The 22,664-nt window shown below is 41.5% G+C and overlaps 1 protein-coding gene across 7 annotated transcripts in view; it reads left to right on the top strand.

Annotated features, from left to right (window-relative positions):
- The first annotated feature begins 1,211 nt into the window (after positions 1 to 1,211).
- Positions 1,212 to 22,664, top strand: part of mpripb (myosin phosphatase Rho interacting protein b) — a 71,315-nt gene continuing 49,862 nt past the window's right edge. For 6 of the 7 annotated variants that reach the window (XM_090212223.1, XM_021575559.3, XM_090212222.1 and 3 more), the window contains exons 1-3: positions 1,212 to 2,162; positions 8,004 to 8,081; positions 15,665 to 15,730. In XM_090212223.1, the coding sequence (XP_090068349.1) occupies positions 2,040 to 2,162; positions 8,004 to 8,081; positions 15,665 to 15,730 (267 nt within the window). In that variant the 5' untranslated portion in view covers positions 1,212 to 2,039. Of the gene's footprint in view, positions 2,163 to 7,399; positions 7,763 to 8,003; positions 8,082 to 15,664; positions 15,731 to 22,664 lie in introns of those variants that run through there. The other variant, XM_021575557.3, reaches the window with a different exon arrangement.

Genomic DNA, 22,664 nt, shown 5'->3' with positions numbered 1-22,664 from the left:
CATGACACCAGATCCTATTAGTATGGTGTTTGAGGATTCCAAATCACCTTCTTTATTGGAGACAGTAGAACATATCTGTATAGTGCTATAATAAGAGGGTTTTGGTAACAGTTGACAGTAGGTTTTCCGCAAAAAAAAACTATTGAATGACACAAAACTTCCTGGGATGACACCAGATCCTATTAGCACAGTCTTTGAGAACGTGTATAGTTCCAACAGTACAGGAACAAATAGCTGTATAGTGATGTCAGAGGCTTTCATTGAAAATCACTATTTTTGTCAGTGGTGGAAGTAGCTTTCTGCTGAAAAAAATACCATACTGACGCAAACCTTGATGGTATGACACTGGATCCTATTAGTAGAGTGTCTGAGGATTCCAAATCACCCCCTCTTTATTGGAGATAATGTGTAGTTCCAACAGTACAGTAACACATAGCTGTATAATGCTGTAATGAAAAGACGGTTTTGGTAACAGTAGGTTTTCCTCCAAAAACTATAGAATGATGCAGATCTTCCTGGTTTGACACCAGATTCTATTTGTAGTCTGAGGATTCCAAATCACCCCACTTTATTGGAGACAACTTGTATATAATTAACAATATGGTAGCAAATAGCTGTATAGTGCTATATCATATTTAGTTTAAATGTGGATATCAATCAAATATATTTTATAAAGCTGTTTACAGTGCTTTACAGATACTCAGCCAAAAAAAAGAAAAAGAAGCAAACAATGCAGAAGCACAGTGGCTAAGAAAACTCCCCAGCAGGTAAGAACCTAAGAAACCTAGAGAGGACCCAGACTAGGAGGGGTGGCGAAGTTCAACACCTCAGGAGTCAATGTCAGATGGGAGGAGTATGCTGTTGCCCTGAAAAAAAGTGACCCTTGAACAGGGAAAATGTGAAAATATTTTCTTCAAAACATGTTTAAATCCTGTTCTGTTAAGAGTTGACAGTAGTTTAAAACCATTAATACTTCCAGCAACAGTGTTGGTATATTTGCATCATTATAATTTATAGTTAAAAAAAATATATTAGACAGTAAATCGATCTTTATTAATTGATTTCAATAATACATTGTTCGTTTTTTTCAATACGTTTATATTTAAGTCACTTCAAACTTTAATATTTGTGATTTTAAAATCAGAAAATAAAAGTTAAACAATTACAGGGGACTTTTATTTTGAAATGATGCCGTATGGTCACGTGACCGTGATGTCACTAGGTTCACAATGCCCAACAAATCTGTGAGCTCGCGACCTCTCCACTGGGAAAGATTTCGCCTGAAAATAGGAAGAATATAAACCAGGGGGCAGCTACAGGAGCTGATTATCAAAACAAAACCGAAAAAGTCGTTGATGCTTCAATGATTCTGCAAGAGGTGCTTTGTCCGTTTACTATGTGTCAACGGGGAGAGAATTTCACTGAACATTTATATTCTGGACCGTTTTAACCCAAGCTAAACAGCTAGGCGAGAGGATTTCCAGCTCGCTAGCTAATTTACTGCTATAGCCAGCGAAGAAGCAGTGGTGGTAGACTTTGCAAAGAGCAACTGCTAGCTACGATCGTAGCTAGCCAGCTCTTGATAGCCAGCTACCTCCACGTTTGAGATTTTCCGTCAAATGGGTGCATGTTATAATGTGCAGTTGCTGTTTTTGCAATTTGCACAATAACGTCAATGATTACAAAAAACCAAGCTAGTGAGTTTGTTAATCGCTTAGCTAACGTTACTCGTTCGGCTTTGTGAATTAAGGGCAGGCCATGGACTGAATAACGCACAAGAATGGTGTCTCGCAATCTTGATGACTAGCAGTCATATATTGGATCATATAAATTGGGTACAACTAAACAATAGAAACCTTGAATTTGTTTTGTGTGTGTAAAACTCAAGACCACTAACGTTAGCCTATATCGTTATTTGGATCATCATGCGTTGAATTGCTGGGCCCTTGTTCCAAATTGGATGAAAGAAACGCAGAACGGATTATCCAGTCGTCAATTTTGAACTGATTTACATTTACGGTGAACGGAGGCGATATACAATGTCTACAGCGAAAGAGAACCCTTGCAGAAAATTCCAGGCGAACATTTTTAATAAAAGTAAATGTCAGAACTGCTTCAAACCTCGGGAGTTGCATCTCTTGACCGATCAAGATCTGAATCAGGTAAATAATTGTTATTGTGATGATGTAGCCACATTGCAGTTCACATCTTACAAACACCTATGCGACAATGTGACCATTTGGGCGTTTCGAGTTTGCTGTTACTGTCAAGTTGTGTAACAGTCGAATTTTGGCAATATTTTAGCTTGCTACCTAGTCAAACTTCCAATTAGTATTCTAAAACCTTTAGAAACTGACAATGTCATTTCATGCTGTCTACTTTGCCATCCTCAAGTCTATTAATTGGTAGTGTCTGTGATTTATAGCTCAGCGTGTGTGTCATTCTGGTTGTGTCCTCATTCAGTGACCATTTGTTGAAGACGGACTCCTTTAGAGATGAACTAATGGTGTGTGTATGCATGTATATGATTGTATAATCTCCTGCTTCAGTCTGACAAACTAAGGTGTGGTCTGCTAGGAAGAAAACCAGTGTTTCTCACGATCAACCACTGGTTCAATATGAGGAATCAGCTGTAATAATAATAGGACCCCGGTGTAAAGCCACAAATGACCATTAGATTTGGATAAGGGAGGTTTGACCAGCTTCAGGTTAGGAATAACATTTATTACTGGCAAATAACACCATCCTCCCAAAATGAGGAATCAGCTGACCCATCATGGATCCTGTCCAATTTTTTGGGAGACATTGTCCTGAAACATCCATATGACTGGCAGGCAGGGTCACCAGCTGACTTAAGGGACTGTGCTGCCACGCTCTGATAACTGTGGCCGCAAACAAGAAGATTGTGCCCTCCTGAACGTGACCCCATATTCAACTTAAGTGTAGGTCTACACAAAGTCCTCACAATCAATCAAATGTATTTTAAAGCCAAAGTGCTGTACAGAAACCCAGCCTACACCCCAAACAGCAAGCAATGCAGGTGTAGAAGCACAGTGGCTAGGAAAAATGACCTAGGAAGAAACCTATAGTGGAACCAGGCTATGGAGGGGTGTCCAGTCCTCTTCTGGCTGTGCTGGGTGGATATTATAACAGTACATGACCAAGATGTTCATAGATGACCAGCAGGGTCAAATAATAATAAATCTCAGTAGTTGTAGAGGGTGCAACAGGTCAGCACCTCCGGAGTAAATGTCAGTTGGCTTTTCGTAGCAGATCATTTAGAGTATCTCTACCACTCCTGCTGTCTCTAGAGAGTTGAAAACAGCAAGTCTGGGACAGGTAGCACATCCGGTGAAATACTGTATGTGTACTCAAGTCGTATTACAAGTCCCCCTGGTTTCCTTCAGCCAGTGAAGTAGTGAATGAGAGGATTTCTATCTCTGAGATCATTAGCTAGTTTCTGTTGTATCCTATAATTGATCTCATGCGATGAGGTCCAGATGGGCCCTTGAACATGGCTTAAGAACAGCAACGCCAGCAAGCATCCTCTCCTCCACAAAATGTGTGTGATTGAAAAAGTGTGCATGTGTTTCTCTGCTTGTGTATTAGTGAGAATGTGTGTTTCTCTGCTTGTGTAGTGTATGAGTGAGAAAGTGTGTTTGCATTTCTCTGCTTGTGTGTATGACAGCCTGCTTATGATTACTGCGGGGTTAACCCCTTCAGACCTGGACACCTGAGTCAGGACTAGAATCTTAAAGCGATTACATCACTTCTTTAATCCTCCTGAGACCCAGCCTTGCTCTCTCCCAGGGCCTTTATGACGTCACCACTGGAACCAGAGATGCTTCTATCCGCTGCTCTGTCCATATAGGGCTAGTAATGAGTTCTCATACCAGGGGAGTCTGAGAATTTAAACAATACGCTACAGCTAGCTAGTTCTAATCTCATAAAACAAAACAACCCCTTAAAAATAAGTTTAGCCCAAATCTATCCAAAGAACTAGTCATGACTGACTGCCATTTTGAACAGGAAAAATGTAAACACGGAAGAATGTAGCCTATCTGCGCTCTCATATTCTGTAATGGCATCCTTAGCACTGAGTGGACGAAATGAAATCAGAATTCTATGCGCTCGGCCTCTGGTTAGTAGATGCACCCTGGCTGGGTTAAGTGTATCTTAATGCGGTTTGAACACTATGCTTGGCTCCTAGAGAGGCACTCATTAGTCTAACTGAATTTGAGCCCTACATTTAAAGCGAGTTATTCTGTTTAACTCAAACTTTCACACTACTCTCAGGTCAATCGAGCACGCCTCGAGCATGAATACAACATTGAAAGAGATATGCCTAGCCCACATGGAAAAGTTATCTGAAAGGAAATGAATGTGGTGGAAGAGTATGTTTGGTGCTGGTGTATTTAGTTGGTCATGCAGTGTTTCCCCTAGCATTTTTCCAGCAGCGGTGGAGTCAGGCAAGGTTGTTCTAGATCAAAACAGAGGTAGCCCAACCACGCCCCCGACAAGGCCGTTGGCTTGGCATAAATCGTTCCGGAATTGGCGGCGTAGAGAGATGTGGCGTTTTTCAGCTCATTTCCTGTAATTCTCTAAAAATTTTCCCATGGAGCCGAGAAATGTTTCTGCAGCGTGAAAGCTAATTTCCTACAATCCACACTCATTTTGCCATAGCTAATTCTGTGTTCTTATGCTCAAACATAATAAAACCAATGGGGCCCCCGGGTATGTGCCCTATCAGTAATCCAGCCATGTAAAAAAAATACTCAAATTAGTTTGGTCTATTATCCCTGACTTTCTACCTTTTTATTTTTAGTCATTTCTAGTTCTCAAAGATCATATTAAAAAGTTTACATTCTGCTGGGATATGATAATAGTTTCAAAGGTTTTTTTTCTGGATCAAGGCTATTGCTGAGCTATGCTGCTCTGCGTTGGTGAGATAGAACCCACTCAGGATAGAAGGTGGGAGGCAAGGAAATGGTGGAAATACAGACAGAGAGAACAGTTTGGGAGTGATAGTGGGGTGATGATGGGAGTATAGAGGGAAGGAGAGTGAAAACCCAGGGAGAGAGAGGAGGCAGGGGTATGGAAAGATTTGAGGGAGGAGAGGAAGAGCTTGTGAAAGTGCGGGGTTGGGATTGAAACTGGAACAGAGTTTCTCACAGGTTACTCTCACCAGTGGAGCCCCAAGTTCTCAAATTAACATACATAGATCTCAATTCCACATGGTCCAAAATGACGTCTTAGACCTATAAGTTCCAGTTCTATCTATACTAAACAAAAATAAACATGCAACAATTTCGAATATTTTACTGAGTTACAGTTCATGTAAGGAAATCAGTTAATTGAAATAAATTCATTAGGCCCTAACCTATGGATTTCACATTACTGGGAATACAGATATGCATCTGTTGGTCACAGATGCCCTAAAAAAAAAAAAAAAGGTAGTGGCATGGATCAGAAAACCAGTCAGTATCTGGTGTGACAACTATACTCCTTGCGATATGGGGCCGTGCATTATCATCTTGGAAACAGGTGATGGAGGCAGATGGAATGACACAGCAATGGGCCTCAGGATCTCGTCATGGTATCTCTGTGCATTCAAATTGCCATCGATAAAATGCAGTTGTGCCCGTTGTCAGTAACTTATGCCTACCTATACCATACCCCCACCATGGGGTACTCAGTGTGCAATGACATCAGCAAACCGCTCGTCCACACGATCCCATACACGTGGTCTGCAGTTATGAGGCCAGTTGGACGTACTGCCATATTCTCCAAAACGGTGTCTGAGGAGGCTTATGGTAGAGGAATTAACATTCAGTTATCTGGCAACAGCTCTGGTGGACATTGCGGCAAGTCAGCATGCCAACTGCACGCTCCCTCAACTTGAGACATCTGTGGCGTTGTGTGACAAAACTGCACATTTAAAGTGGCCTTTTATTGTCCCCAGCACAAGGTGCACCTGTGTAATGATTGTGCTGTTTAATCAGTTTCTTGATATGCCACACCTGTCAGGTGGATGGATTATCTTGGCAAAGGAGAAATGCTCACTAGCAGGGATGTCAACAAATTTGTGCAAAACATTTGAGAGATATGCTTTGTGTGAATGGAACATTTCTGGGATCTCGGCTCATGTAACAATGGACCAACACTTTACATGTTGCGTTTATATTTTTGTTCAGTGTAAAATCAAAGGCTCTGCATTGGTTTTACTTGGCTAGGAGGAGTAAGGTGAACTTTCAGATGGGTCTACCTTACGTTTGAATGGACCTTTTGGCATGACTCTTAAATGAGTGGAGGAGAGAAGAGCGTCCAGGCCTCCCTGGATTGTACTAGGGAGGCAATAAGAGGTTAACGCGTGATAGAGGACGCAATTTTATCTGTCCGATTATGGCATCTGAGAGAGTATGAGCATCTCCATTTTGAAGTTGTCAATTTTCTTCTACTATGAGTTGGTAAACAAACTGAAACAGTGCATACTGCCACTTGGAGTGTGTTTGAACAGGTATGAAGCCAAGGTTGATGATTTACTGCCACCTGAAGTTATGGAATGTTTTCTCACGTGTGTAATTCATTGGTTAATCCCTCCTGTTGACCTGGATGGAATGATGTGATCCTCCCTTAACCCATAGGAAGTCCCACCCAGTTTTCTACTTCAACATTGTGAAAGTCCCCAATAGCGCTGCCCATGCTAAAACAGACTTTTGGGCACTAGAGTCCTATCTCTATGGGTTAACCTCACTGCCGGTGGGGTTGGAGGCGGGTTGGAAGGGAGGGGGAAGGTAGAAGGTCTGTGGGAGATAGCTGAGGGGGGAGGGTGAGGTCAAAGGAGGACCACTATAGAGGAAGTGAGGCTTGTGTGTGTGTGTGTGTGTGGAGGGAGGAAGGGTGCAAGGGTGTGTCCCTCCTCCCCGGGTCTCCTGGCTCCTCAGCCCACCAACATCGCTACAGGCCACAGCTGCTCGCTTACACTGCCTCTCCTTGTGTCTCGCTCATTCTTTCCTGTCCAGCTCTTTCTCTCTTCCTCGCTCTCTCTTTGGATGTTTTGTAAGAGAAGAATGGAGAAATCGGTTATGCATTATAGCAAGACCTGTGTGATTTTTGCTACTTTATTGATAACATTGCCCATATAAGATCTGAGGACAGGAAACATCAATTTTGGATCGTAGCCTAGGCGTAGACTTCATTGCTGCAGATAATCAGCTAATCAGCAATAAGTAAAATAATTAGTCATCATTGCTGCCAAAATGGTAGACTTATCAGATTTCTTAGGACTAGGTCATGGCATGTTTATCTCCTCAGTCACCCCATCACCTGTTAAAAGTAACCAATTAAATGTCTCTATAGGCAGTCGGTCTATGCAAGCGGAAACAAGGCACATAGATTTGACAGACATGCAGGGACACGGGCTAGCTAGTGACAGCCAGGGCCAATACCCACACAGTCTAATAATCGTACACTCCTCTTCCGCACGTGTAAGACACTAGTCTGGATTTTGAGGTAAAGAAGGTAGGAGGGATTTTTTTTTTTTTGCAAAACAGCCCTGACAGCTGCTTCTTGGTAATGTTTAACAGTAAAAGTTAGACCAAGACAAACAAGTTTTAGAGTGCAAAGAGCAGCCATTTTAAACAGCCACCCCCTCACCGTGGGAGCTCTGCTCCATGTTTATACATTTCCACATCTTTTGAACTTCTGTGTTTTCATTGGAAACATGCAGGTTTTTGGCTCAAACAACTTCCACGAAGTGAATGTAGGTTTATAAGCAGGCGCTGTTCTCATTCACAAATCTTCATTTACGTCATTTGAATGCAAGGCAATGGTGTCTATCAAACAATGCTAATTAGGCCAACAGGCTTGCTAACTGGTTTTGTGGTTTGAAAACTGCCTCATTGGGAGGGTCTATAGGAACATCTGGACCACAAAATGTGCCCTCTCCTTGCTGACTGCTTCCCAACAATTTTAATGATTGTCTAAATCGCTCTGTTTTACAGGCCAAACCTATTTACGGCGGATGGCTGTGCTTGGCCCCCGAGGGAACAGACTTTGACAACCCCATGCAGAGATCCCGGGTAAGAGCAACCATGAGGCGTGCACGCGCTCACATGGAATGGGGGATGGGTTAGTATGTTTGTTCCCTGTTCTTCCATAGCACTGTAGTCGCATGATAAACATTAGGCAAACACCATTCCCGGGGGCAGCAGAACCTCATAGTGAGAGGGAGATGGGTGAACTTTGACCAATCGGGACGTTTTAATCCACTTAAAATCCATTTGGGAAGTAAGCTTTGAGGCGTAATGGAAGCGCTTGAAACACAAGCCCTAGCGTATAACCGAATGGTCAGAGAAATGGGCTCTAGATCTGCATACGTATTGTCCTTTTCATGCCAATTTGCCTGGTGCTATACGTCACAATGATTAGAGCGCACATACATAGTGGCGTGAAGGAGCCGAGCACTCGCTCATGTCCGGATCATGGAATCTATTCAACAAACTGTGCTAAGCCAGATGGGCCATGGCGCCGAAGAACCTGCGCTATCTTGGGGGCGAGTCCACTGGGGCTGCATCTGCATAACGATGGCTAACTGTGAACATGGGTTTACACCTTTGACGGTTAACACCTCACAATGCAACTTTCGATTATGCAGAGGTTGTTGCTCTTCAGAAGTTCTCACTGTCAGCCCTAGCAATGTGATAAGGCAGGTTGCCTATTTTGAATGCTCTGGGTGAGGTAGGTGACACAGTGATCCCGGGTTAGAGGATAAGGAGAGAGACTTGAGGTTCTGTTTTATTTCCTCCAATTCAAACTTAATTTCCATTGACTTGTGCTGACAGTAAACGAAAACATTTATCAGCATATTTGATCTTAAACAATTACTTTTCACAATCTGAGCCAGTAGTCAAATGATAAATATAATTTCTCCAAAGCAGTAAAATATTAATTGAAGGTACAAATGAGATCCTTTCAATATGCAAATATTTCTAACAACATCATACCACTAATAAAGAACAGTGCATCTTTAAATGCAGATCAATTGAAGAATGTAAATAATATTGCGGGTTACTTACGTTTGGGTATTGGACTCACGGATAACAGAAATGAAAGGATACATGTTGGAGAGGTTTTGTACTAGTGCTTAGATTGTTTGGCACTGAACTAAAAGACAAAGGAACTCAGGTATTTAAGAAGTGAAATTGGTTGCAGGTGTGCTCGGCATAGAGATGTACAAAGGGTCTCTAGTGCCAAAAAGCGTGTTTAACATGGGCAGTGCCATTGAGGACTGATACATTGCGATCTCTATACATCTCTATGGCTCAGAGGTGTCTGCAGTTAAAGGGACAGTTAACAAAAAGCGCAATTTAATGGAACAGTGAACTAAAAAGTCTATGATAAATAAGAGCCTTTGCTACACTATGGAAACACAATTTCCTATAACATCAGGTTGTATACACTATTATAAACTGGGTGGTTGAAGCCCTGAATGCTGATTGGCTAACAGCCGTGGTATATCAGATCAAAAATCACGGATATGACAAAATATTTATTTTTACTGCTCTAATTACATTGGTAACCAGTTTATAATAGCACAAAGGCACCTTGGGGGTTTATAGTATATGGCCAATATACCACGGCTAATGGCTGTATCCAGGCACTCTGCGTTGCGTCCTGCTTAAGAACAGCCCATGTGGTGGTATATTGGTCATATACCAGATCCCATCGTGCCTTATTGCTTAAGTATAACACTGGCGTTACAGTTGAAAAGCAGCAATAGAGAGTACTAGTGTTGTCACATTACCAGATTTTTGACTTCGATAGCTGGTTTAGTATCCCAATACTCAATACCAAAACAATAACAAAACAATACCACTGCAAAAAAGAAGCCATATTACCAGGTCACAGAATGGCACTTGATCCAGACAGATAAACTCAGCTACTGCTCTGTTCAATCGTTGGGCATCTTTTGAGTTCAATTATCATTACGTTATAAAAAAATGTACGTCCATATTTTTCAGAGACCGCCATGTAATCGATTAATTAATCAATTATACAATCAATTTGACTTTGGTATGTTTTTACCATTCTAACTTTAACAACATAATGGTAATAATTTTATTTTGAATGGTAAATCTTTATTGATAAACTGGGTAAATCAAGATGTAGCCTAGGCCTATCCACAATACAGGTGAATGCATATTCAGTGTGTGCACGCATTGAGTTATTGAGCTTGTTTTGGCTGATTTCATTGGGCTACAGATGACAAACAATCTGTTTCCCTTGCAAGGGCTCCCGAGTGGCGCAGCGGTCTTAGGCACTGCATCTCAGTGCTAGAGGTGTCACTACAGACCCCCTGGTTTGAATCCAGGCTGCATCACATCCGGCCGTGATTGGGAGTCCCATAGGGTGGCGCACAATTGGCCCAGCGTCATCCGGGTTTGGCCGGGTATAGGCCGTCATTGTACATAAGAATTTGTTCTAACTGACTTGCCTGGTTAAATGAAGGTTACATTTATTTTATTGTACTGTTCAACAACATTTTAATAGAAGTAGCTTATTTTATACAAATGTGCTCTGTCTCTAACAGAGTTCACTGATCATCTTTGGGAGAGACGTGAGCGAGCGACCGAGTTAATTAATAAGGTATTTGGTGGCACTCAGCTTTGAAATCAGGATTTTTTTTGCGTTGTAGTTTGCATATAATCACAAACAAAGTACGATGGTTGTGAATGGATGTTATCTTTAGCTGTCCGCTACCAGTATCTTCTTGCATTTGTAAAGTGTTCTAGCATGTATAGACATTTGTTTTACGAACAATAATCGTATTTAAAAATGTCTACATGCCGTGTCGCATGATGATGTAACATGATACAGCCCAGACTCTCAGTGCACGCGATAATAAGGGCTCTGCTGCGCTGGTAGACAAGCTTGATTCTTGACACTTTTTGACAGGAGTACCAAAAGTAACAAATTCTAGTACCGAACCGTTTTTTTATGTTCTAGTATCGGAAAAAGTACAGAAGATTCGGTATACGGTGCAAGGTTGGCTAAGACTAAGTACAGTAATGGATGTTACCATTTCATCAGGGAGCCACAAAGATGAAGTAAATGTCATCGCTGAATTCATGTCATGGTTGCTATTTCACGCAGCCACAGAATAGAAAGAAGTTAAACAAAATTTGCATTGTTTAAAGTTGAGACGCATCATTCGCGTAAAAAAAGAAAAAATGGGGTGTTTAAGTATGCCTTCAGGATAATGTAGTAAAGTTGGCCTCGCATAGGCCCTTGAAGAAATAATTGAGACCAGAGAAATCCAAAATCCATCAGATAATGAAGCCAGCAACGCAAATAATTAATCTCAGTCATTGACAGTATACAGGTTTTATTGCATGTTGACTAACCAATCACAGTGACATGAGAATAAATCAAGTCATGATCAGTTTTGTATATTTCGTTCAGGTAAGCTTAGTAGATTGGAGGTCAGAGACCTGGCAGTGTGGTGCAGGACAACAACCTCTCCCTCAACGTCAGCAAGACAAAGAAGCTGATCGTGGACAAAAGGAAATGGATGGCCTAGCGCGCCCCCATTCACATCGACAGGGCTGTAGTGGAGCGAAACCAGAGCTTCAAGCTCCTCGGTGTCCACATCACTAAGGTTCTTTCATGTTCCACACACCAACATAGTCGTGAAGTTCTACAGCTGCACCATTGAGAGCATCTTGACTGGCTGCATCACCGCTTGGTATGGCAACTGTTTGGCATTCAACCGCAAGGCACTACAGAGGGTAGTGCGTACTGCACAGTACATCACTGGGGCCGAGCACCCTGACATCCAGGACCTCTATACCAGGCAGAGTCAGAGGAAGGCCCAAAAATGTGTCAGACTCCAGCAAACCAGGTCATTGACTGTTCTCTCTGCTATTGCACGGCAAGTGATACTGATGCACCAAGTCTGGAACCAACAGGACCCTAAGCAGCTTCTGCCCCCAAGCCATAAGACTGCTAAATTGTTATTTAAATAGTTAGTCTGCTTAGCTATTTGGTTATCTGCATTTACCATTTTTGCACTAACTCATATATGTTGCTGCTACTGTTTATTATCTATCCTGTTGCCTAGTCACTTTATGCCTAGTTATATGTACATACAGTTGAATTCGGAAGTTTACATACACAGGTTGGAGTCATTAAAACTAATTTTTCAACCACTCCACAAATTTCTTGTTAAAAAACTATAGTTTTGGCAAGTCGGTTAGGACATCTACTTTTTGCATGACACAAGTAATTCTTCCAACAATTATTTACAGACAGATTATTTCACTTATAATTCACTGTATCACAATTCCAGTGGGTCAGAAATTTACATACACTAAGTTGGTTGTGCCTTTAAACAGCTTGGAAAATTCCAGAAAATGATGTTATGGCTTTAGAAGCTGCTGATAAGCTAATTGACATAATTTGAGTCAATTGGAGGTGTACCTGTGGATGTATTTCAAGACCTACCTTCAAACTCAGTGCCTCTTTGCTTGACATCATGGGAAAATCAAAAGAAATTAGCCAAGACCTCAGAATATTTTTTGTAGACCTGCACAAGTCTGGTTCATCCTTGGGAGCATTCTGTACAACAATAGTAAGCAAGTATGAACACCATGGATCATACCGCTCAGGAAGGAGACGCTTTCTGTCTCCTAGAGATGAATGTACTTTGGTGTGAAAAGTTCAAATCAATCCCAGAACAACATCAAAGGACCTTGTGAAGATGCTGGAGGAAACAGGTACAAAGGTATCTATATCCACAGTAAAACGAGTCTTATATCAACATAACCTGAAAGGCTGCTCAGCAAGGAAGAAGCCACTGCTCCAAAACCGGCATTAAAAAAGCCAGGCTACGGTTTGCAACTGGACACGGTTTGGTTTGCAACTCCATCCCTGACGCACGGAGGTGGCAGCATCATGTTGTGGGGGAGCTTTACTGCAGGAGGGACTGGTGCACTTCACAAAATAGATGGCATTATGCGGAAAGAAAATTGTGGATATATTGAAGCGACATCTCAAGACATCAGTCAGGAAGCTTGGTCGCAAATGGGTCTTCCAAATGGACAATGACCCCAAGCATACTTCCAAAGTTGTGGCAAAATGCCCCTGACCTCAATCTTATAGAAAATGTGTGGGCGGAACTGAAAAAGCCTGTGCGAGCAAGGAGGCCTACAAACCTGTCTGAGTTACACCAGCTCTGTCAGGAGTAATGGGCCAAAATTCACCCAACTTATTGTGGGAAGCTTGTGGAAGGCTACTCAAAATGTTTGACCCAAGTTAAACAATTTAAAGGCAATGCTACCAAATACTAATTGAGTGCATGTAAACTTCTGACCCACTGGGAATGTGATGAAAGAAATACAAGCTTAAATAAATCATTCTCTCTACTATTTTTCTGACTTTTCACATTCTTAAAATAAAGTGGTGATCCTAAATGTCAGGAATTGTGAAAAACTGAGTTTAAATGTATTTGGCTAAGGTGTATGTAAACTTCTGACTTCAACTGTATCTACCTCAATTACCTCATACCCCTGCACATTGTATCTTTACTGGTACCCAGTGTATATAGCTACGTTACTCATTGTGTATTTATTATTACGTGTTATTACTTTTCTATTATTTCCCTATGTTCTTTCTCTCAGCATTGTTGGGAAGGCCCCTAAGTAAGCATTTCACTGTAAGTCTACACCGGTTGTTTACTAAGCATGTGACAAATACAATTTTCTTTTCATTTGATTTGATTGATAGCGGCATCGTTCACTTTCAGGGAAAACTGGTCTAGCCTCTTGGTAGCTAGTTATCATTAGGTCAAATAATGCAAAATTATGTACTAATATGAAAGTGTAATTGTAAACTATAAACCCACCGTAGCTTAATTTATGAATGAGGTCCCAGGTGAAGTTGCCTGGTTAAATACAGCCTGGATTCGAACCAGGGTCTCTGTAGTGACGCCTCTAGCACTGAGATGCAGTGCTTTAGACCGCTGAGCCACTCGGGAGCCCCCAGTCTGGTTGCTGTCTATTAGAGGTCAACCGATCAATCGGAATGGCCGATTTCAAGTGTTCATAACAATCAGAAATAATTATTTTTGGGCGCCGATTTTTTTATTTAAAAAAAAATCTTTATTTAACTAGGCAAGTCAGTTAAGAACACATTCTAACGGCCTAGGAACAGTGGGTTAACTGCATTGTTCAGGGGCAGAAAGATAGATTTTCACCTTGTCAGCTCGGGGGATCCAATCTTGCAACCTTACAGTTAACTAGTCCAACGCAATAAGGACCTGCCTCTCTCTCGTTGCACTCCACAAGGAGACTGCCTGTTACGCAAATGCAGTAAGCCAAGGTAAGTTGCTAGCTAGCATTAAACTTATCTTATAAAAAACAAAAACATCAGTCATAATCACTAGTTAACTACACATGGTTGATGATATTACTAGACATTATCTAGCGTGTATATAATCTGACTGAGCATACAAGTATCTAAGTATCTGACTGAGTGGTGGTAGGCAGAAGCAGGCGCGTAAACATTCATTTAAACAGCACTTTCGTGCATTTTTCCAGCAGCTCTTCGTTGTGCGTCAAGCATTGCGCTGTTTATGACTTCAAACCTATCAACTCCCGAGATGAGGCTGGTGTAACCAAAGTGAAATGGCTGGCTAGTTAGCGCACGCTAATAGCGTTTCAAACTTCACTCGCTCTGAGCCTTGGGGTGGTTGTTTCCCTTGCTCTGCATGGGTAACGCTGCTTCGATGTGGTGGCTGTTTGTCGTGTTGCTGGCTCGAGCCCAGGGAGGAGCGAGGAGAGGGACGGAAGCTATACTGTTACACTGGCAATACTAAAGTGCCTATAAGAACATCCAATAGTCAAAGGTTAATGAAATACAAATGGTATACAGAGAAATAGTCCTATAACTACAACCTAAAACTTCTTACCTGGGAATATTGAAGACTCATGTTCAAAGGAACCACCTGCTTTCATATGTTCTCATGTTCTGTGCAAGGAACTGACACGTTAGCTTTCTTACATAGCACATGTTGCACTTTTACGTTCTTCTCCAACACTTTGTTTTTGAATGATATCTACTTGAGGCTAAATTGATTTTATTGATGTATTATATTAAGTTAAAATAAGTGTTAATTCAGTATTGTTGTAATTGTCATTATTACAAATACATGTAAAAAAAAAAAATTAATCGACCGATTTAATCGGTATCGGCTTTTTTGGTCCTCCAATAATCGGTATCGGTATCGGCGTTGAAAAATCATAAACGGTTGACCTCTAGTCTCTATTCAGCTATTTAATTTCGCTCCTTGTTCTCCATGTCATTTACCAAGAATGACAGTAGTGGCAAGGAGTGTTAGCTAAAATGTCTGGTACCCAGACTACAGGCGGTGGGTTCTCGGATTTATGTTATTGTATCTTTAAGCATCTCTTAGCTATATGTTCACTACACCCTATTAGTCTCAGTTCATAATGGAGCTTAAGTGTTTGTTTGGTTTCAGCCCAATAGCAATGCTCCTCTTTCCCTGTAGAAATTGTTTACAATATTAGTTTATAGGCCGTTTCTTAATAGTTTCTAAGGAGATCATCAGATTAAGTGTTAACGATGTTCCTCTTTCTCCCAACAGAAATGGCAGCGGCGGTTCTTTGTGCTGTACGAACATGGCTGCCTGCGCTTCGCCCTGGACGAATCGGTAAGGAGCTGTCATATCAGCCATGCTACTTCCACCTCCTCCTTAACAACCTAACAGCACTCCTTAGCTGTGTCTATAATCAGGCTATAGCACTGCCTCTCGTGCCTTATGGCTTCACGCAGAGCCATGGTGTCTCTAGTGACGCCTCTAGCACTGGGAAGAGTAGTATTTGATATGGTCCGTGAAGGACGGGACGGTATGCTGAATGACCTGGCTGTGTATTCAGTGGTACCTGCTTGGGAAAGAGATGACTGGGAAGCCTGATCTCTGTTAGCTAGCCTTGTGTTTGCGAGATGTTAAAACTGCCCCACCCGAATGCAGAGTAAACCTCACACTGAAGAACCATGAAAATGTATATGGAGGTGGAGGGAGAGAGAATATAGGATGAAGCAGAGGAACATAGGGGATGATAGGGGTAGAATTATACAGATTGGGAAAGAAACTGAGGAACAGAGACTGGAGAGAGTCCCTTGCAGCTTATGATATCCCCTTTGTGTGTTTGTGTGACTGGGGAATGTGACACGGGTGACCAACCCCACTGGCAGATCAGGCTGGAGATTAGGCTGCTTGTGTGTATACAGAGGCCCACTTAACACTTTGCTCTGCCTGACTGGCAAAGCTGCCATAGCTTCAGTCCCTGGCCTATAGCTTCTAACCTTGACCGTAGCTTTGGGCCTGCTTTATATGTATCAAACCCCAGTTATCAGTTCTCTGCAAAACAAAATTGATGGAAGAGGAGAGGATGCTGCTTTTGGCTGCTGAGATGTAGGCCTACGCACTCCGTGGCTGTGTGTTTGTGTCCAGGTGGTTGCTTTGTGCAGATGAGATCGCTGAAATCATAATCATTGTCTTCATGTTGTCATGGATCCCCACGTGATGACAAAGGGAGGAAACATCCTGGTTACGCTTTGTGCATGCATACGTGTGTGTGTGTGTGCTGACTGCTTGCGTGTGTCCATTTCTCCAGTGTGCATTGTGTGCAAATGACACCCGTTAGTTCGGTGTAGCACTTTTTTCCTGTCATTGTGAAGCTGGTCGTGCTATTTAGACGTGGAGGGCCTCATTGTCTTCGTGCCTTTTCATCTACAGCTCAGGGAACACCCCGGAACGCCACCGGGAAACTGGGTCAGGAAAATGGCCGCTTTGTTGCCGTAACTGTGCGCCTCAGCCCCCCACAATAGGAACGTTTCCAAAATGGAGCCTATACAACATTTTGGGAGTTCAGCGTTTATCTCAGTGCACATTATCGTTTACTTAGTTTAAACTTTAGGCGGAGGAGTGGAAATTAAAGTAGATATGATTTGTTTTGTTTTTTATTCATCATCAACGTATACATCCTCAGCCTGATCGGACACCAACCCCTTAAGTTAAAGGCCTACTGTATATAGCAGAGAGAAACAATACCCTGTCTTTTCCCTTGCTTGCCATGTATGCTTACGCAATGCAGAGATACCAGTTTAGATGGAGTAAAGGTGTCAATGGAACGCCTGCCAGATTGGCCCACATTCAACAATCTGATCTAACAAAGTGGATATTTGTCAAATCCGTCATGATTTATTTTTTATTTTTTTACCTTTATTATGTATTGTAACAGGCCCACAATGTGGTTACTTAACTTCTCTAGGGTAGGGGGCAGCATTTGGAATTTTGGATGAAAAGCATGCCCAAATTAAACTGCCTTCTACTCGGGCGCAGAAGATAGGATATGCATATAATTAGAAGATTTGTATAGCTTTCTATCAAGTTTCCAAAACTGTTAAAATAATGTCTAAGTATAACAGGTGAAAACCTGAGAAAAATCCATTCAGGAAGTAGGATTTTGTTTTTGTGTGAATAGTTTTCTATTCAATGCCATTACAGTATCCATGGTCTTAGGACTCAAATTGCAGTTCCTATGCCTTCCACTAGATGTCAACAGTCTTCAGAAATTGTTTAAGGCTTGTATTCTGAAAAATGAGGGAGTAAGAGCAGTCTGAATGAGTGGACCCTGCCGTGTCGCAGAGCTTTTTCATGCACGCAACCAGAGAGAGTTCCTTTCTTGTTTACCTTTTGTATTGATGACGTTATTGTCCGGTTGAAATATTATAGATCATTTGGGCTAAAAACAACCTGAGGATTGAATATTAACATCGTTTGACATGTTTCTATGAACTTTACGGATACAATTTGGATTTTGTCTGCCTGTTGTGACTGCGTTTGAACCTGTGGATTACTGAAGAAAATGCGCGAACAAAACAGGTTTTCGGATATAAAGAGAGACTTTATCGAACAAAGAAACATTTATTGAATAAATGAATGTCTTCTGAGTGCAAACATATGAAGATCATCAAAGGTAAGATATTAATTGTATCTCTATTTCTGACTTGTGTAACTTTTCTACTTGGCTGGTTACTGTTTGTAATGATTTGTCTGCTGGGCTGTGTTCTCAAATAATTGTAAGGTATGCTTTCGCCATAAAGCATTTTTTAAATCTGACACCGTGGTTGGATTCACAAGAAGTTAATCTTTACACCTATGTTTAATAGTTGTATATTTTCTGCATTTTTATAAAGAGTATTTCTGTATTTGAATTTGGTGCTCTGCAATCTCACTGGATGTTGGCCAGGTGGGACGCTAGCGTACCCTAGAGTTAAGTCAGATTTGGATATATTTGGATATATTTGTTTTTTGCTGCATAACATGTAGAAAGAAGTTGTCACTTTTTTTTAAAGTTTAGAAGTGACTGCTAAATGCTAACTCCCATTTGAATAATATGTTTAGCATAGTTAGCGTACAGTAATCAGTGGTGGTAGTCATCTGTTTTTAACTGTAATGCATTTGATTGGGAAAGATGACATGAACATGTGTTGGGGTTGACATCCATACTGGCATTTTACTTAGATTTTTACCTCAACATAGTGTGAAATACAGATAAACAATAGCCTAAATGTAGGCTAATTTTGCTGGTGGGCAATGAGGATACTCGGAATCTTTCCCCCATGCTTTTCCATGGCAATTCCATTGTTTTGGGCGAGTTCAATTTACCTTTGCCACATCTATAGCCTTTATCTGTGCCGTATACAGCACATCATAAATACCTCTTTTTACATCTCCGTTTTGATGAAGGGATGTTCTCTTCTTTTTGTGTGTTGAATTGCTGTAAAAACTACACAATCAGCTCCAAGGGATTTTTATTTAGGAAGTCTGTTCCCAAGTATTCCGATGCATAAAAGAGACACGTGATCGTATACCAATGTAAGCAAGGTTTGAGGTGGTTATGTTTTGGTCAAGCATATCTGTTTGGGCTTCTTGCGGTCAATTGGCAGTCTACAAATTATTTGTCATTATGTTCCGGCCCCTGACCATCCGCACCAAAAATTCGTCCCATGGCTGAATCTAGTTGTTGATGCCTGGTCTATATGTTAATTTGCATAATTTTGTGGAATTGCTGTATATTCGTTAATCCTCCTGTAGCCTATCTTATTTATCCCATGTGCACAGCATAGAGTGCCTATGTTGAGCAGGATTTCAGGATTTTGAGCAGGATTTCTCCTGAAGCTCCTCAGCTGGTTGCTGCTGGAGTAAAACATGTTATTTTATAAGCCCATTCATTGCGAAACAACTCAAAATGCAGTTGCTTGTTAAAACAGATTTGGTACACGATTAATGAAAACAACTATATATTTCTCTGTTAGTTGAAGCGTGCCTCCCATTCACCATAGGCTACAAGTGTAGGCAACAGGCTATTGGCGTGTCACACACCACATTACAATGTGAGCTGGATTTTTTTAATTTAACCTGTATTTAACTATGCAAGAACATTATTTACAATGCAAGCCTACCAAGGAACAGTGGGTTAACTGCCTTGTTCAGGGGCAGAACAACAGATTTTTACCTTGTCAGCTCAGGGATTCGATCCAGCAACCTTTCGTTTACTGGCCCAATGCTCTAACAACTAGGCTACCTGCCGCCCCAAAGCTGGAGGTAGTATGCAATTTGAAAACGTAAATTGTTTGAAACCTGAATGTTTTATTTCATGTTATGAGACATCTCATATCTTGCTTTAAAGTAGCCTATAGTCAAAATCCGACAATGGAAACATGGAGTAAATTTTATAAAGACTGTCAGCGTGCACTGCGCCCGGCCCGCCACAGGAGGCGCTAATGTGCAACGGGACAAGGACATCCCTAACCCAGACAACGCTGCACCAATTGTGTGCCGCCCCATGGGTCTGACAGAGCCTGGACTCTAACCCAGAATACAGCTAGCACTGCGCCACTCGGGAGGCCATAAAGACTTTATAGGCGCGTGAGTTTCAAGTTGGGGAAGCTTACGATTTATCCTTCCATTTCTGTCGATCTGCGTGCCAGTTATGATTTTCATATGCACATTTTCGTGGAACAGTTTCTTTTCAATAACAACATTTTAGTTTCTCAAAATCATTGTCATGTGGTTAATCATAGAAATCTGAATGAAAAATTATACAAATCAAAAAGTTAAAATTCAACTACGGCTAGCACCAGCCTCTGCCATATGGACACATTGATACACCTTGATCCATTGACAGCTTAAGAAAAGAGCGCATGGAACTCAGCCTCAAGAATTGGCGGGAGACGGCTGAGCCATTCTGGAGAGAGAGACTCTCTTCCTGTACCTTCGCCACTCACCAGTCCCCTTCTTCTTGTCTCAACATTTTCAATTATACTCCACATACTTCACACACATTTTAGATGCTTTTCACAGACAAGCACAACTCAATAATCAGCTAGGCCTATTCTGGGGTAGAATGAATGAATTTCCTCTCGGTACTGGACTTCCTATATGTGCAGGCGCTTGCACCAAAATTCTTTATGGGCCTAGTCATAGAACTACATATAAAATCCCTATTCATTCAATAGGATCTCTGTGGGCAAAGTCTAAAGATTTGTCATTTAACTTTCCAAATGTATGACCTTTTTATTGTGGCATAAACCCAACCAGTCATGTTTTCATCTGATTGTGCAACAACCCCTTCAAAAGGCAACTTTACGAGGCGAATGGAAAGAGACACCTGTTGCACTAAACACAAAAAATTGTAATGATATTTGGCAATAATTTATGCGTCCACTGCTATCTGCGGAGGTCTGGGTGTCGGCCAATCATCTTGGGAAGTCTGCACTTAAGCCCACTCACTCATTTTTCATGCCTCTGACATGCGGTAATGATAAATAGTGGTCTAATAGCTTTCAGTTTTCTTGACATTTTGTTTAAATATTGTGATAGGCTCACGTTTTACTGGTACGGGGTACTCCTACTATGTATTTTGCCTGGATGCCGTACCAGACCGTATTACCTTTCACCCCTGAGCTTATTTCTACTACCGCAAATTGCAGGCTTCCCAAGTAGGCAAAGGCCTACAAGCTTGTGAATTGAAACAATCCACAGCTATTTTTAAAAAGAAGCTAATGATCCTCGGTTCCTCTGCGGCTAAGTCATGCTTTCTAATGAAGTATTTTGAATGATTAAATGTATTTCTGTATTTCTCCTTCCGTGGCCTCCAACTGCTCTTAAATGCAATTAAAACTAAATGCATGCTCTTCAACCGATCGCTGCCCGCCCTTTCAGCATCACTACTCTGGACGTTCTGTCTTAGAATATGTGGACAACTACAAATACCTAGGTGTCTGGTTAGAATGTGAACTCTCCTTCCAGACTCACATAAAACATCTCCAATCCAAAATTACATTTAGAATCGGCTTCCTATTTCGCAACAACACCTTCTTCACTCATGCTGCCAAGCATACCTTAGTAAAACTGACTATCCTACCGATCCTCGACTTCGGCGATGTCATTTACAAAATAGCCTCCAACACTCTACTCAAAAACTTGGATGCAATCTATCACAGTGCCATCTGTTTTGTCACCAAAGCCCCATATACTACCCACCACTGCGACCTGTACGCTCTCGTTGGCTGGCCCTCACTTCATACTCGTCGCCAAACCCTCTGGCTCCAGGTCATCTACAAGTTTTTGCTAGGTAAAGCCCTTGACTTATCTCAGCTCACTGCTCACCATAGCAACACCCACCCGTAGCATGCGCTCCAGCAGGTATATCTCACTGGTCACCCCCAAAGCCAATTCCTCCTTTGGCCGCCCCACCTTCCAGTTCTCTGCTGCCAATGACTGAAACAAACTACAAAAATCACTGAAGTTGGAGACTCATATCTCCCTCACTAGCTTTAAGCACCAGCTGACCGAGCAGCTCACAGATCACTGCACCTGTACATAGCCCATCTGTAAATAGCCCATCCAACTATCTCATCCCCATACTGTATTTACTTATCTTGCTCCTTTGCACCCCAGTATCTCTACTTGCACATTCATCTTCTGCACATCTATCACTCCAGTGTTTTATTGGTATATTGTAATTACTTCGCCACCATGGCCTATTTATTCTCTTACCTCCCTTATCTTAATTTGCACACACTGTATATAGACTTTTTCTACTGTAATATTGACTGTTTGTTTTATTCCATGTGTAACTCTGTTGTATCTTGGCCAGGTCTCAGTTCTAAATGAGAACTTGTTCTCAACTAGCCTACCTGGTGAAATAAAATTCAAAAAAGATAGACAGGAGTAATTATTTAATTTTGGCAAATTTATAGAACCCACCGCTATGCCATTTCTCATGTTCTATTGGTTTTCATATCAACATTCACAATCCTAGTCGTATTAGCAACCCATCCTAGTTGTTGCATCTTAAGATCCCCACCTCTTTCTCAGTTTCTAACGGACATTTTCATCTCTGTCACATATGAAACCGTTCTAATCAGGTGTGCTGTTTTGATTGGTGTTTTCCCGCGATTTGCATTTTGGCAAATGTTTGAAAATTACTTTTTTATTGGCTGCATCAGTATGAGTTGCTTGTTCTGTTACCATAATCAAAATGTGATCTATGTCATTCTGAGCACCGTGG

The sequence above is a fragment of the Oncorhynchus mykiss genome, chromosome 20 (assembly GCF_057628025.1).
Source record: "Oncorhynchus mykiss isolate SJ-2025 chromosome 20, ASM5762802v1, whole genome shotgun sequence".
Lineage (NCBI taxonomy): Eukaryota > Metazoa > Chordata > Actinopteri > Salmoniformes > Salmonidae > Oncorhynchus > Oncorhynchus mykiss.
Note: the sequence above shows the minus strand (reverse complement) of the source record. Positions and strands in the feature narration are given on the sequence as shown.